General features: G+C 40.5%; 1 protein-coding gene across 6 annotated transcripts in view; it reads left to right on the top strand.

Annotated features, from left to right (window-relative positions):
* SH3KBP1 (SH3 domain containing kinase binding protein 1) overlaps positions 1-16,555 on the top strand; it is a 219,591-nt gene that overhangs the window by 177,210 nt on the left and 25,826 nt on the right. For all 6 annotated transcript variants that reach the window (XM_069784796.1, XM_069784795.1, XM_069784794.1 and 3 more), the window contains 3 exons: positions 7,126-7,227; positions 11,179-11,230; positions 15,143-15,223. In XM_069784796.1, coding sequence (XP_069640897.1) covers positions 7,126-7,227; positions 11,179-11,230; positions 15,143-15,223 — 235 coding nt within the window. The remainder of the gene's footprint in view (positions 1-7,125; positions 7,228-11,178; positions 11,231-15,142; positions 15,224-16,555) is intronic.

Here is a 16,555-nt window from a genome sequence, read left to right as displayed (position 1 = left end):
GCTTCATGTTTTAGCAGTATTACAAAGTACAAGCAAGTTCAGAGGACCAGCCCGCGCAGGGATCAGCTCCCTCAGAAAAACAGAAGTCCTTTTCACAGACGAGAAGATCGGCTTTTTTCCGATGTGTTTCTTCAAGAGTTGACACAGCTGCAGTACAGTCATGAATAGGAGAGAAAATAAATATATAGCTTGTTACTTGTTTTGGGGCCTTGGGGAATAGGAAAAACTTCTCATTTACCAACAAAAGCCTTCCCCTTCGCTAGGGGCAGCTTGGAAGGTAGGGTAGGGAGGGGAGAGACGAACCTGGGCCGTGGCACTCCCTGGAATGGTCAGTCCTTCCCAAGGCAGCAGGAGACGAGGGAGCGGGCGCTGCCTGGAGGGCCTGGTTGCTCTGGGGGAAAAGGCAGAAAACATCTTTGCCCCTAAAATAAATGGAAAACGCGGCTGAAGCAGCGGATACCTGCCTGGCCGTAAAACTTTCTGCATCTCCTGCGACCCGTTATTGTGCCCCGGCGTGCGCTGCCAGCTGCGACGGTACTGTTCTTCAGGCTCTTGCGGAGATGCTCTCAGGTTCCCATCTCTTTTGGTAAAGCTGCAGAAGTTGCTGTGGTGCTGGTTCCCAGCGAGTGTCATCAGATGTTGGCTGCTGCTGGAGAGAGAAATCTCGCCTGCGCTTGCAGCCGGCCTCAGCGATGATCTAGATACAAGTCCAGTGGGCTTCTGAACACAGGCATGAGAAAAATCGTAATGATAACTGAACAGAGAGCCGAGTAGCTACTGGTTTTAATTTTCAGTGGCTAAGTCCAGTCTCATAGCACATAGTAACTCTCCTCTAAGTGGCTTGAATTAAAAAAAAGTAAAATAACGCATAGCAGTTGGAAGAAAACATAGATTGGCCCATGTCTGACATTTAAATTATAGCAATCTTGTATGCTTTATTGACTCTTAGCAAAATAATGAAAAAAAAATCCAGGTCATGAGTTTTTATTATAAATATGTTCACAACCAGAAGTACTGCTTTCCAGTTTCAGAGAAAGCATTGGTCACCTTCGTGATCCTTTCATCCAGCTCGGGCCTAGAGTGCAAGTGGCAGCGTGGGCTAGAAATAATAATAATAGCCTGTAATAACCAAGCCTGGTGTTTAAGAGAGAGCTTTATATGACAAAAAAACCCCTCTGTCTTTGGGGTATATGAAAATCCAGTGTTTCCCAGAGGGAGGGTTCAGTCGTGTTTGTGTGACGGGGCAATCCGTCACCATCGGGCTCGTAGCTGGGGCAGGGCTCACCGCGAGAGAGACGTGTCACCTGCCAGGTATGAACTCATGGCTTTTAATTTCATGGTCTTGAATGTGGTATCAGCTAGCAAAGCGGAGATCAAGTTAGCAGGGGACTGACAGCTCTTCCTTATCAACCTCGGCTGTCACCTCTTTAACTGCCAAAGAAAACCAGCAATGGTGCTTGACTGAAGGAGGTTTGTAAGCCACAACCTTATCCTGTCAACCCTACTTAAGTATTTCACTATATTTCACTTGCATTCAGTAACAGTATGAAAAATCTGGTGCTCCAAATGGAAACTTTGCACGGCTTTTGTCTGGTCTCTCTAGCCACCCATCTCTCTCTCTTGCCCCCATCTCCCTTTAGTCACCACAGACAGAAGTTTCAGAGTGGAACTGTGTTCTTATCTTTCTTGTCTTATCATTGGTTTGGGGTTTGTATTTTGTTTTCTTCTTTTCTGTTTTAATATTCCCTTCAGAAAAAAAAAAAAAAAGCCTGTTTTCTCCAGATTATTCCCTCTTACAATTTTCTTCACAGCTTGCGTGTCTCACTTCTAATTACATGAAGGATAGTTCTCTCCCTCTTACCCTTCATGTCAAGAAGAGGACTGGTGTTTTTTAGTTCACCTGTGTACAGCCTTAAACTTGTTGGCAACATGTTGACAAAAGCTAGTTTTATTCTAGTTTTCTGGTAGTTGCCATTTCTCCCACGTTTACTCTTTCCTCTTACAATATTTTTCTGACTTACGTAAGAATTCCAGCTCAGGTTGACATTTTAGTACCTTATATTTTGTGTAATATTATTTCTTATAAAGTTTAAAAATTCCTCCTCAAAAATTCCTCAACACCTGTGTCTTTCTCATCACTACGTTTTGTCCAATTCTTTACCCTGATACGTATCGCAAAATGCATGTTGCTAATAAATCCAATGTATTGAGTTTATTATCACTTATTTAGGATCTGCTGAGCTTGGAATTAGAATGGATGTTGATTCTGCCATAGAAGAGCCTTTCAACCCTTCTTTCATTTTGTCTCTCCTCCTTCCCTTTACTTTGTTGTCTAAAAAGTCATTTGAACTAAATTCATCAGAGACAAGATTTTGGAGCAAAACTACTTCACTGGAAATGAGGATAAAAACAAGATTTGTGTTTCAATAAGAAAATGCTAGAATTCCCCTCTAGATTTTTGTTTTCTCTCTGCCTGAACAATGAAAACAGGCATGGCAATGTGAACTGGCAGTGGATTTCTCTAAGGCATTTGATTGCACTGTCACTGCAATGAGTACAGAGGTATAGTCTCTGAGTCAAGCTTTGGTAGGAGCTGATTTTTACTGTAGTGAAATGTTGGCCCAGCTACCACCTAACTTGCATGAACTCTAGTATCTGTCAAACACAATTTCTACTTTTTTGCTGTGACTTACTTTTCAGTTTTGTAAATCTTTTGTTTTCCTTTTTTTTCTTAAATTAAACTAAGATGCATTTTTAGTAATTGGAATACGTGTTTTTTCATAGAACTTTTGGGATATTTCAGCGTCTGATTTTTGTCTGTTTACATTGTTATGAGCCTGGCAGGATAACATGGAGATAAAGCAGAGATCCACTTGGTTTGTTAATAAATTTTAGAATATTGATTGTAATAGCTTGACAGCTTTTGTAGAAAATCTGCATTTTGAAATTACAGCCATTTTGCTGACCTTGAACACATGAAGATATATTAAAAAAGGCAATATGATTAGGGTTGCGTGGCTGATGGGCATCTAGAAGTATTGGAGTAGCTTTTGCTCAATGTTCACAGGCAGCCACATTGTTTTAATCATGTCGTCTTGTTTGTGCTTCACAGCTCTGGCATTTGTTAGTACTTGAGGCAGCTTGTGCAGCTGTAACTGGGGTATCCTTGGGTGATGGTCTGTCTCGTGATGACGTACCCGCTGCCAGCGTCGTACGTGGGCTTCCAGAGGTTGCAGAGACATAGCGAGCCTGCAGCCTCGTGGGTAGTGGGAGGGCACCACCACGGAGATTCTTCACCAGATCTCATCTGTAGCTTTTAATGCCTGAGATCTCTTTCTGTCCTTTTGCTCAGTGACACAGAAGCCTCCTCTGGCAAATAAAGTAAATGAGAAAATTAAAGAGAAGCTGCCTAAAGATTTACTTACTGTATGAAAGTGCGCCGTGGTGATTGGCTGCGTGAGCCTGAGTGACAGGCTGGAGAGGAGAAAAAAGCAAACCTGCAGCTGTTTGGGATTAATGAACGTGTTAACACAACAGCATCTTCGTGAAAACAAAGGAGCTTTAAAAAAAGCATCAAATACAAAATTCATGGGTGTTAATAAAATGAGGAAGTAGGAGTAAGATTTGTGTTTCCTAAGGGCATTAAAAAATCCAACCTAAAAAGGATATATGTGACGTTGTGTGTTGTTTAGTCAGGATTATTAGCTAGCACTAAGCTGTGCTATCAGTTGAAGCACAAGCTTTTCATCTCTGGACGCTTGAATTATTCTTAATATTTCTGGAAGTCTAAATTGGGTTATAAATGTTTTGGCAATTTCAGATTAGTGGCCTGGGGGGTGGAGGGCATTATAAAACCCACCACGTGATAGAACAGTTGAGTGCACCGATGACTAGGCTGCGTGAGTAGATAGAGCCAGGCGGGAGAGCGCCTTCACATCGGGAACGAGGGGTGCTGGCTCTGCGCTAAGAGTAATGTCCTGCACAGTGCCTGCCTGTGCTATGCATGACTAGCTGATTATCTCGGTCCTCCGTGGAGCCCTGTATTCACTCAGCAGATATTTTGAAAACATCAGCTAGTCAAGAATCAGCCCTGTTCACTGACAAAGGCCTGACAGTCTAACAGAACTGGTAAATAACTCCTGGGAAGGTCTAGAAAAGGTAAGTGTCCTTGGTGAAGGCCACCCTGCTGAAGAGAAGGGACAATGTGGGAGAAAAGCACAGATTGAGTATGAGAGAAAGCGACCAGAAAAAGAATGAAAGGATTGTTCAGTACCTGCATCTGTAGATCAGGAGCAGACTACATCAGAGTAAAATATTGACATATGAGGGGAAAAAAAATAAACACCCAAAACAGACATGATGCAAGAAACCAGGCTATTTAGCTTGCATGTTTAGTTAGCGCATACTCTATTTCAGGAGATTAGGTGGACTAAATAAGCTAAATAAAAAGCCTAGAACAGAAAAATAACTAAAAAAAAAAGCCTCAAAACATAAAAGCAATTATCTTCTTTAACGCTAGTCTGTTTTCTCTCAAATATCATCCAGTGTTCATGCATTATAAGTTACAGAAAAATACTAGCAAGCACAGTCATTGTGAACAATATTTTTAAGACTTCTCTTGGTATTAAATATACCTCATTAAGTTAACTTGCATTATTCTGTCATCCCTGTAGCAGCTGAAACAAATTATTTCATGGAAATGTAACAAGGCTATTTTGCATGCATGTATTCTCATGCAATCTTTCATCGCCCATTCACATTCAGATTTTTTTCAGTGGATCCTCTCCCCTATTCAAACTACTGTCTATGTCTTCTAGACAAAGAAATACTCATTTCCTCTTACTTCTTCCCCTCTGTACTTTTGTAGTGCGCAGATGCTTTGTAAGTATTTATCTTCAAAACTTTTCTAAATTGTGAGGGCATGCTATGATTGTTCCTAGTCAGATGATAAAATTAAGATCAGAGTGGCTATGTTTTAAAGTCTTTGCTCATTTTGGATACTCATCTTGGAAAAAAAACCAACACCCAGATCTGTCTTTTAATGAATATTTAACATTCTGTTCCCCTAATATGCATGGCTAACAGCAGTGACTGATTTGAGCGTGTGACATTTTTAACCCCAGAGCTTTTACATGTATTGTACAACAGGTACGCCTTCACAACCAAATTGTGTAGATAAACGGTGTTAAGACATGCAGTTCCACTTGGTGTTTTTAAAGCTATTTTCTCACACCACAAGAATGTTAAGATTCTGGACCCCTTGATCTAGTGCTGTTTCTGGAGAGATGCTGCCTCATAACATACATGAGGCTCGTAGTATTTGGCCTATTTCATTTGTTTCTGTCCGATTTTTCTAGCTTTGTTCTCCATGAAAATCTGTTAGGGCATGTTGTGGCCTCCCCCTTTTTCCTAAACTACCTGCCCACTCTTGCCTGCTTTTATTATATCCATACCCCTTCGTTCCCTCTTGTCCCTGTATTCTGGTGTTCCAATGCACAGCTTTTTTGCTCGCTCTCACTTTACTGAATAGCAGGAAGAGACAGGTGATTGTAATGAGCCAGCTTTGTACACGATCATGCTTTTTTCCACAGCCCAGATAAAGTCTTTGCAGGGAAGGAACCACTCCGTTTCTGCAGCAGGGAGTGATGGAGAATCCTCACCGCAGGGTGACCTGGAACAGTGACCGTCCCCCACGTTAGAACTGTTAGACCTACATCAGTACCACCGAGCATTCAGAGAATGCAGCTGCTAAATTTCAACCTATCTCTTCTGAACAGTGGTGAAATGTGATTTTTTGAAAAGCAAAAGTACTTCATTACATCTGGGAGATTTTCCACAGGGTTAGACTAGAAATGTTGGAATAGGAACACCCAACACGTGGAGCTCTTGAGCAGTTCCAGGGCGGCTCTGCTGCCAGGACAGCTGGGTATACCGGGCAGGAGCAGACGGTTTGCTCCGTCCAGACCTGCAGCTGTGGGAGCAGTGATGCCGCGGTGATTGCTTGAGGCTGATGCTGCCAGATGTGGGATCCAAGCTGTGGACCCAACCCTGTTTAGCCCTGGCTCTCCTAGAATGGGGGGATCCCTCGGGAGTTTTTGTCATGTCCAACCCGTGCGCTGTTTGTGGGATTTCCCTTTCCCTCATGTCTCAGGTGTATAATATTTATTGCATGGCTCTGAGCCACATGAAGATTTAGGGCTACTGCTCAAGAGGATAGAAAGGTTGGCCAGCCTGGTGCTGAGCCAACCGCTAAAATGGGCTGAAATGGTTTTAAGACTGAGCGGACAATGGGTGACTTTCCCATAATTGTGTTTTGGAAAACAGCTGAATTGGTTCAGCTACAGCTTTCAGGGAAGAACGTGGAAAATCTCAACTGGAATTGTTCTCTTCAGCAAACACAAACATAAGTGAACGTGGAGCTTACCATCCAGGACTTAAGGAACAATTTTAACCTTCTCTAAACTGCTTGTGGCTTCTGTTAGTATTATTATTCATTACCAAAATAGCTGTGCTATTTTTTTCATCATTTAGACTCACTGATATAGTAGTTCACTTATTGTGAGCATTTAGCTGTGCATTGTTTTGCTACGCACTCTGCATTGTGCTGCTCAAAAATGACGCAGAAAAAGGTGATGCTTGATTTTGATCAGGTGTATAATGCCTTCTTAATTGGTCTGTGATGAAATTTAATAATTCTAATGTGTCAAGCTTTTCTTGAAAGTATGGGAAATAAAGGAGCTTTTTTACCTTCTGGGATGTGTGATGTTTAATTAAGTTATTGTCTTTCTATAAAATGAGGTCAGAGAGAGGCAGTATCATACGTGCTCAAAATGCTTACTGGTTTAATAGATCAAATGGTGAAAGCGTGTTTTGCTTTAGACACAGACAAGCTCTTGAGCTCTTACAGTATGTTTATTGTTCTTTCCTAGCTGTTCCATGTGATAATGTAATGCGGGGTGATTACTGAAGTTTTCATCTGGTACATTACCCTGTTAACCTGGCACTCCAGTAAATTGTCATGTTCTAGTAAAAAGGCAGGACATTATGCAAAAGAGCACTTGAGCACACAAATCTGCTCAGCACACAAGCACATTGTGGTTTTCATTTTATTTTACTATTTTGTAGGATTGCATTGATGTGGGTTGGTGGGAAGGAGAACTCAATGGCAGACGAGGTGTGTTTCCAGATAACTTTGTCAAGCTTCTTCCTTCTGATTTTGAAAAAGAGGTAAGCAATGTATTCTTTCATTTTTGCTTTAGAATACAGAATGAAAGTGGAGTTGAAAGAAATTCTCTTTTGGATACGTGATTTTGGCAAAGTTTTACTTCTAACTTAATAACAAAAAAAAGTTAAAGGAAACAAATTTCTGGGTAACGAGCATCCACAAAGAGAACGTATGGCATTCAAAGTCATATTATGGAGTTTCTTTGATGGGTTTGATTGGCCCATCTAGTCAGTCTGCCTCCACTGCGTTGCTCTGAAAGCCCTCTGTCCTGCGTCCTAAGTTTGAGAGAGAGAGGAACGGGAGGTCCCAGGGAAGTTTGCCGAGTCGGGTGATGCAATGATGACCAGAATTGTTAACTCCTCTTCTCCATTGTTTTTGTGGTGGAATATGGAAAGCTAGTGTACCACCTGCATGCTGATTGACAGCAGTCAAGCAGTGTTCCAGAATGAAAAGGGTGAAATTTTAACTGTGAGATTTGAAAGGCAACAGTGAGCTTTTGGTATCTCAGAGGCATGTTTCTTTACCTCTGTCAGAATTATTAAAAAAGAAGGTATAATATCTATGCAAAAGCTTTTTCAGCTTCTATTTATTTGAAAGAGATGGCATAGTTATTTACCAAACAATGTTTAGAAATCCTGCAGCTTCCTGGAATAAAGTGATGGAATATTTCCCCCAAAAGTACATTCCATTTTTAGGAACCTTTTCAGTCATCAGTGGGGTATTATGAGCTTGCAATCAGGCTTTTGATGAGTATTTCACAGTGACAGTGTAAGCCTTCTGTGATAAAACCGAGACTTACCGACACTCAGCTTCAATCTTTGGCAATAAAAATGGATGCCGGAGGCAAAAATTAAATAACTTGGAAAGCTTAATAAAGCAACTATTAAACAACTCACAGAAGCTAACATGATAATTATTGAAAATGAAGGTAGAAGAGCAGCAAAAACTGTGAGAGATGAAAATGCAATTCCATAGCAGAGTGGACATCCTAGCTTTAGGCCTAGTAATAAATGGTGATTTCCAGAAGAGGCAGAAATCATAAACCTTAGGACATAGTGAGCCTATTATAGAAGAAAAACACCTTTACTCTTATCCATTTTTTTTTGTGGTGAAATTTATTCAGTCTCTTTGAACTTGTATATCTTTAAGTGTGTTTTTTTCTTTAGAGTACAATGAATATAACTTGTAGAATAAATTAAATATTCAGACACATACAAATTGCAGCTAGGTTTGCTGTAAACGTGGAGGATAAAATTTTATTAATTTTTAAAATGGCACGGATATGGCCACATGAGTAAGTAACTGGTGGGACTACAGACTGTCTGTCTTTGCTTGAATCAGTGCTAAAAGGGAAGGAAATTGATACTTTTCCAGTGCCTTTTTCAGGTATTTTCTGATGTGATCCAGAAACCTTGGATTCCATCCCATGGCCTGAAAGTATTTGTTGCAGTAGTTCTTCTGCTTGTTGAACGAAAACTTGGGATCTTTTCCCATCTCCTTGTTCAGTCCCCAATTTTCCAATCCTGATCCTTTTCCACACATGGCTATTTGTCCCAGGCCTTTTCTATTCATTGCCTAGTCCCAGTCTCCACCTCTCAGGTGGTCTCAATTACAGGATTTTCCCCTGAGCTCACTACCTGAGTCTAAATCACCATCTGGATTTACTTTCTATCCCTACACCCTATTTCTTTATCCAGCTTGTTTTCCTCTCCCTCCTCACTCTTTGTCCCTGCTCTGTAGTTTTGTTCTCTTCTTGTCCAATCAGTCCTGGTTTCCTTTCCATTGGCTTCACTTCTAGTCTGTCTCCATCACCTTCTCAGTTATCTCATCCAGCCACAGACCCTTGTAATTCCTCCTTCCTTCTCCATGTTTCCTTCAGCAGTCGTAAGGCACCTGCACGCTACCTCCTTTCTGATCTTTGTCTGCCTTTCTGGAACAAAGTATTTCCCTCATCAGCTTCCAATTAAAGCCACTCTGTCTAACGAACCCTAGGATCCTTTCTCCTTTGTGTTTATCTGCATTAGTGTGTTAGTTTTAATCAGGGGTGGGATTTGTAGTGAATCTCTCGTTTGTCCATCTGCACGTACTGTGCTTTGGTTTGCCTCGAAGGCGGGTCTCGGGGGACACGAACTAGACTCCTTTCAGATGAGAACTAAACCAAAAGATGTGCTAAAGGAGAGCACCTCATATATTCCAGCTGCTGACCTATGGACAGTCAATGGGATCAGGCTCACACCACTCCAGAATAAAGCCCCAAATATGTGTATTATGCTGTTGGAACCTCAGCACCAACTATTTCATTCTGCAGCTATTATCAACTAAACCCTCAATTGCTATCACAAGAAATTTATTGTCCCTGTCTTCTTCCCTTTCCACATTTTTCTGCACTTTTCTGCATTTAGACCTTGAACCATGTTGCCTAAACTCAGAAGCGTCTCCGAGAGTTTAAGGGACTCGCTGTTCATGGACGATGGCCCACGGCAGTCAGGCTAGAGAAGATCACTCTGAGTTCTTGGCCACAGCTTTCTCGGGTTGGTGACAGGAGGTGATCTGGTTAGGGTCAGGTGGTAGGAGAAACCCAAGGCTTGCAGGATGGCAACTTCAGAGATTTAGGCTGCTAGGCTTACTCAGTCTGGGCAAAACTGGTATTTTTTTCTGCAGAGATGAATACATTTGCTAGATTTGAGGGAGATCCCTGGGAAGGGTGAGTGGCAAGGGTTCAGCCTTCACAGCAAACCTGCTCCCTGTCAACATTCAGACCAAGACTTGTGAGCTCTAGGGCAGAGGCTGAACTAATTACTGCAAGTGAGCAAAACAATTGATCTTTCTTGAAAGGAGGTAAGCCGTTTGGCAGTTATATAGAAAATAATAGGGAAAAAAATTAAACATGAGTTTGATAGAAAATATCAACTTAAATGTTTGGCTGAAGTTTGACAAAGCTATGCATATCTGGAAACATCATCTTATAGGCAGTTCCACAAGGCAATACAGAGTGTTGCATAGCCAGCAATATAGTGACAGGGATTGTGATCAATCTGTAGCAAAGAAAATAAGGCTCAGAACAAAGGATGGACATATGAAGAAAACAATTATTAATTTTTACTTAGGCTTTATTCTCAATAATTTTTTTTTTTTTTTTTTTTAAGAGTGAGAGTTAAGGTATGTCATTTGATCCGGCATGGTGCTCTATTTGTTTTTGTATTCATTCCAAGATATGTACGGTCAATGCCAATATGGTGTGTGTGGGACACACATCAACACAGAGGAAAAGGCACTCCTGCCCTAGCCTGCAGGTGAAGGGAAATGGTTCTGGCACTGATTTGGTGGTCATGTTTCTCAGCTATTACAGTTCTATTAGGAAAATGGTCATAACAGAGGTGGTAAAAGTAAAAAGCACAGATTGATTGGAATAATTTATTTCATTTCACCAAACATCTAAAACTCTGATAATTGTCTTTCACAATTGCAGCTGTAAATATGTCACAGTGAGCGAATAAAATATAACTTTTGCAGCATTTCCTGTGTTCTGCATTTTTGCCCCATTCATGAGTCTGAAAAAACAGACTCCAGGTTTTTCTGCATTGAGATGGTTTTTTGTCTTTGTTTTTTTCCAAAATGAGTTGGAATATTTACAAGATTAAACTTTAAATAAATCAGTTTCTTCAGTAAACCAAAGGTCATGTATTTCTCTAATCTTAAGCCACATAAACTGGACTTTTCCCCTCAGGAGGACATTTCAATTGCAGAAGTAGAAAAATGTAATTTTATTTGGTCAATGCTATTTTGTCTCTTCAAATTCCTTTTAATGAAGTTATTTCAGGGGAAATATGTGACAGATCTGTAGTCTCAAGTTTCATAATTATTAATGTTAAGCAATGTATGATTAACTTTTGTATGAATGAGATTTACAGGCATTTTGAAGCAAACTGTTTTCTTCTGTTATTAAATTTTAGAGACCGAAGAAACCACCACCTCCATCAGCTCCTGTCATCAAACAAGGATCAGGTGAGGTGCAGCTGATTTCGTACAGCACATCAGTGAGCACATCTCAGTCTAAATTAAGTGTATTCAAATTTATATAGAATAAAACTGTATCAAAATTGATAAGCAGGAGGCATCTAGACAACAACTAATAAATCAGAATCAAATTGCAAGAAGATGATAACCCTGAAAGACTGTGTTGTGCTTTTTAAATGTATTGCAGGCAACCATCCGCACCATTTTAAAATAATGTATTTTGCCCCTTGAACATGTTCATTTGGAGTGAGCATCATACTTCAGTTTTTAAAAGTTCTCCAGTTCCATTCCTTGACTGAAGTTGATTGTGTGCATGTCTTTCCAGTATAGACCCAATATGTTGGAGTCTAATAATATCTGCAGGAGGAAACTGCATTCACTTTACAGCTCCAGATCTGATTTATTCTAGAGATAAAGAGCTTTTTTGCATAGCCATAAAATAGTGTCAGAGAATTTGTCTGTAATACAGTGGCCCTATCTGAGTTGCAATCTAAATCTTACAGATCTGCATGAATGCTGGAGCTGTCTGTCTGTCTCTAGGTTCTATGCCATAGTGAGATTCTTGGTTTTCAATACTTCATAGCCATAAGCATAAAACTTACAGGAGTTATCCTGAATCTGGTTATGTAGATAATGGTGTTGCAATGTATGAAGGGGCTGATTATGTCTTCCAAACAGATAAGTGCTAGTAAAGTTGGGTTTGGAATATGTTAGACTGAGTTGCATCTAAATACTGAGAGCTGAAACCACTTTTATTTGTAGTTTCGAAACAACCTCTCAATACAGAGTTTCAAAAGTGCCTGCATGGTTTATTTTTTCCGTGAAACTTAGAAACAGTTAAAGTATCTACGCACTTGACAGTTCTGACCTCAGAAACCAGATTCCTGTTCCATTCATGTAAAATCACAAATCACAAGGCATGGGATGCTCTCAGAGTTTTCATTTGTATTGCAGTTGTGGTGGAAACAAAACTATGGCTGGAATTCTTTAATCCCTTAACTCCAGTTAGTTTGTTAAAATTCTGCAGCAGCACTACCACTTCCCCCACTGCTGGCACACGTTAAGAATACAAAACTAACACGTCCAATCTAGCCAGATTAATTTTCTTGTCACTGTGGTCTGTTCCAGCTTTCAGTACTTTAAAAAGTAAATTTCTCTCTCCTGCAGTCTTGATGTGTTAATAGAAGAACAAGTTACACCAGTGTACAATTTACTGTGAATCAATAGGCTATAATTTAACTAGTTTAAATTTGTCAAGCAGTTTTTGACTACAGAATCATGACTGTAAATATTTGGGTTGCTTACTGACAGCCATGGTTTATTCTTCACTCTGTCTTGTGACTCCTAAAAACATAGATTGTTTTTAAGATCAGTGAGTAACAGTGTCCAGAGCGAACAGTGTAACTTTGCCATCTAGTGGTGCTTGCATACTAAATATGGCTTAGTGACAGCCGACCTTACAGCCTGACACATTTTGGAATAGCTCTATAAAACGTTATGTTTCTTTCCATTTATACTCCTGTAATTAGAGAATAATACTTTTAATATGTTTGTACCTGTTTGCATCGAACGCGTTAGCTGTGTCACCACAGCAGGATAACGTGCCCATTTTCAGAAGGCAAAACGGATGCGTAAGAGATGCAGACAATTTGATAAAGGCCACGTAAGTCTATGGCAAAGCCAAGGCTATTGCTGTTCTTTGTTTTCATACTCAGTCCCTGACAAGTGCTGGCTGATGATGCACAAGAGTTTCTTCTGATAGATATTTAGAGGTGAAAATCATCCTATGTTTATTACCATCCTGACATCTTCTACTTTGTCAAATTATCACTTTACTGAGATAACACTGTATTTTACCGCATCCCCATGTCAGGCCTTACTGTTGATAGTAGGCAACAATTTCCAGTAATGTTTCTGCATATTTAAACAGTCATAGTGTGATGAATAAATTGAGAACTGTCAGTTGCAGGCTAAATAATTAAAGATCAGTATCTTCCGATGCAGAGCATAAAATCATAGCAGAGAATTGGAATTGGTCTTTGTAGTACAAGCAGCGCATATGAAAAGGAGGTGTCTAGTTTGTATTATACTATAGCTGGAAGTTTGGCTGTATTTCCAAATTCTGCACGGCAGTAGACTGAAAGGGCCGTCTGTGCTGGGCTACTTTACAAAGTAAGGTGAAAAGTGGAGAACTAAAGTTAGGAGCATGAGTCCCCTACGTAGTCATTCCAAAGCAGAAGGCATTTCGCTGGGTAGCTGGGATGAGCAGTACACCTGCGTCTAGACTGGAGGGTGGGAATACTCTTCTGAGTCCCTCTGGGAGCTGGTACGGAGTTCACAGAGCTTCCTCGCAGGGGACCTTCTCCTGGCAGCTGGGGCAGGATCGTGGTGCATGCCTGGGGAATGATTCATCTGGGGGTCACAGCCCAAGTAGGGAGTACACCTGAGCCGGGGAGCTCCTCCGTGTTTGCAGGCTCATTGTTTTAGACCTGACCTGAGAATGTCCCTTTGTGTGTTAATGATGACTGTTAGAATCTTACTGTAACCAGGTATACAGACCTGTGTCTCTTTTTTTCTTGAACACACTAGTATGTGCAAGACAATCAATATGTTGACTTGTGCTTTGCATAACTTGTGTTTAGAATGGCTTTAATTGGTTTCTAGCAAGAGTTTCTCCTCTCAGGAATGAAGTATTTTTCACAGAATCGTAGAATCATTTAGGTTGGAAAAGACCCTTAAGATCATCGAATCCAACTATAAAATGGCAATTCAGTATTATTTATTGACATGAGAAGTGATACAAGTGTTGCCTGTCCAACAGCACAGTTACATAAAGAAACAATGGCCAGTGATCACCACCGATGAGCAATTTGCCCTGATGAGTACTGATTTCTAGGAACCAGCTGCAGAAGAGAGTTGTGACAGCACATTCAGAAAATGTAAATGTACTTGAGAACTGCATATAATAGAATAGATTGAAGCAAAAAAATTGCCTCGTGTTCCCTGCCCTGCCTCCTCTGCTTTTCTTGGATGTCATCTACTGTAATTTTTATTGAAATACTAAGTGTTACCTAAAGCGGTTTTCAACACTGCTAAGTTGAAATGGCATTAGCACCTCGTAGTTAGCCAATGCAGCGAAGCCAATATCCAGTAAAGCATTTCTTATAATACTGGGACTAGAAGACTGCATCTTGCATGTGCTAGGAAATTTTTGCAAAATCTTCCCATTGTTGGTGCCACAAGTTCCCATATTCCTTGTAGCAACAGAAGTCAGTATGTCAGGGTCTCCACTCTGGAGGCAGAAGGCAGCAGAGACTTATACCTCCAGGCCAAAGGCTGTCAGTTAAAATAGTCATGCAGAACACTGTCAATGCTACTATTCTTGTCCTTCTAATATGTGGTAGTGAACAGCTAGTACCAGAGGTGAAAAAAGGCGGGGGGGGGGGGAACTATGTAAAATAAGCCCTGTGTATTCTTCTATATTAAATAGTATCTTGGCAGAAATGCCCAATTAATTGATTTATTCCTAATGATTCTCCGCACTGTTGAATTGTTCTTCAGTTAAGTATGTCTACAATGGTAAAGGATCTGTCCATGTTTAAAAATCTGTAGTTACTGAATATTATTTTTTTTCACAGAATGGTCTGAAGGTGCCTATGCTTTTGAGGTGCACATTTTGGAAACTATGAACTTGACTGTGGAAACATAAACATCCAATTGCTTTTTTTGTCATTATGGTGTAAGCAAATACTTGAAACTAGATTTATGTTCAGTTTTAGCAAGACATTTTCAAATTGGAGAACCTAAAAAGCCTAAGAAATTGCAGAATTAAATCTTATGTGCCCGTATATGCTGGTTTGTTTTCTTGTTCAGCATTCCAAATTTTCCTTTCTTTGACAGTTACCACAGATCGAAAGCATGAAATCAAAAAGGTACCTCCTGAAAGGCCAGAATGTCTTCCTAATCGAACAGAAGAAAAAGGTATGAAATGTGCTTTCCTGCCTCCTCTCTGCAGAGACACAGGAGAAATGGAATCGATGCACATCCCCATTTCCCAATCTCTGTTTTCATTAAGTGTATTGTTTGGATATTTATTTCCCACTCTGATAGATCTGTGATGATATGCATTTTGGAAAGGATCTCATTGTTGCTTTTGGACTAAATTCAGGGTATTCAATTGTACCAGGGCTGTTAAGTACTCACAGCAGCCTCAGCTGATGTCAAGGGGAGATATGCTCTCAATACATAAAATGCTGTCTAAAGCTCTGTGCTCAGTAAAACCCAGGTCCTTGATCGAGTAAGATACCCCAGATTAGTGTGTTCCTTTTTCCTAACATCTATATGCCTTGGTTCTCTAGTTAAAAGCAAGGTTGGTGGTTTTCCTGTATCACAGAGGGGTTTTGTGAAGATACAGTCATTAACGCTTCTGAATCACCCCATTATCATAGTCACAAAAGTCACAGGCAAGCCTGTGGAGAAATGAAAAAATTCTGTCTTCAGCACCAGGTTTGAACACTGCAAGAAATGGGACACAGTACCACGCAGAGCAGTGACAAGCGAATTAAACCTTTAATGGTTTCATTGTGTTCATTGTGCATTCTGAATAGCTTGGCAAAAATGGTTGCATTGATTCTCTAGCTAAGATGGGGTCAGGTCTCATACATTCAAGTGGACTATTAGATTGTACAGACAAGTTTGTTTATGGGTTTTCTTAACTTCTAAGTATTCGGACTTGTGTGCACACGATGATGTGTGTAATACGCAGTTATAATTTAGTGCCAGAACGTTCAGACTGTGCACCAAGATCTGCTTCTGGATATACGTCCTGGCAATCTGGCAGGTGTTTTAGCACTTTTTTCTACATATGTTTACTTTTGGTTATGTGCGCTACGTCTTGTGGTTACCTTAGCAATAAAGGTAACCACAAAACACCTTTGCTTTCCATTTTTGGATTTACAAAGCCAATTGTCAAACTGGAGGAGGAAGTTTACTGTCCCAGGGTATAAATATCTGGAACTTTTCTAAATGGTGAAGAGAGGCCGTAGGAGTCATGCCTACGTTTCGGAGTGCCAGGGAGTGGCAGGAATTGTTCGCTGTGGTGCGGCAGCAGGGGCGGTACAGGAGCGTTCTTCAGGCTGCATGTTGGTACGATGCCTAGCCCATCCCGCACACATAGTTTAGATTCTTGGACACTGACGCAGTATAGTCACAGGAGTAAGTGTGTGAAAATTACACAACACGCTGGAAAAGCTGCCATGTTACAGAGGACGCAATGATTGCACCAACTGAAAGTGTGCTGGAAAAGGGTGTACG

This window comes from Haliaeetus albicilla, chromosome 6 (assembly GCF_947461875.1).
Source record: "Haliaeetus albicilla chromosome 6, bHalAlb1.1, whole genome shotgun sequence".
Classification (NCBI taxonomy): domain Eukaryota; kingdom Metazoa; phylum Chordata; class Aves; order Accipitriformes; family Accipitridae; genus Haliaeetus; species Haliaeetus albicilla.
This window is presented reverse-complemented; position numbering and strand designations above follow the sequence as displayed.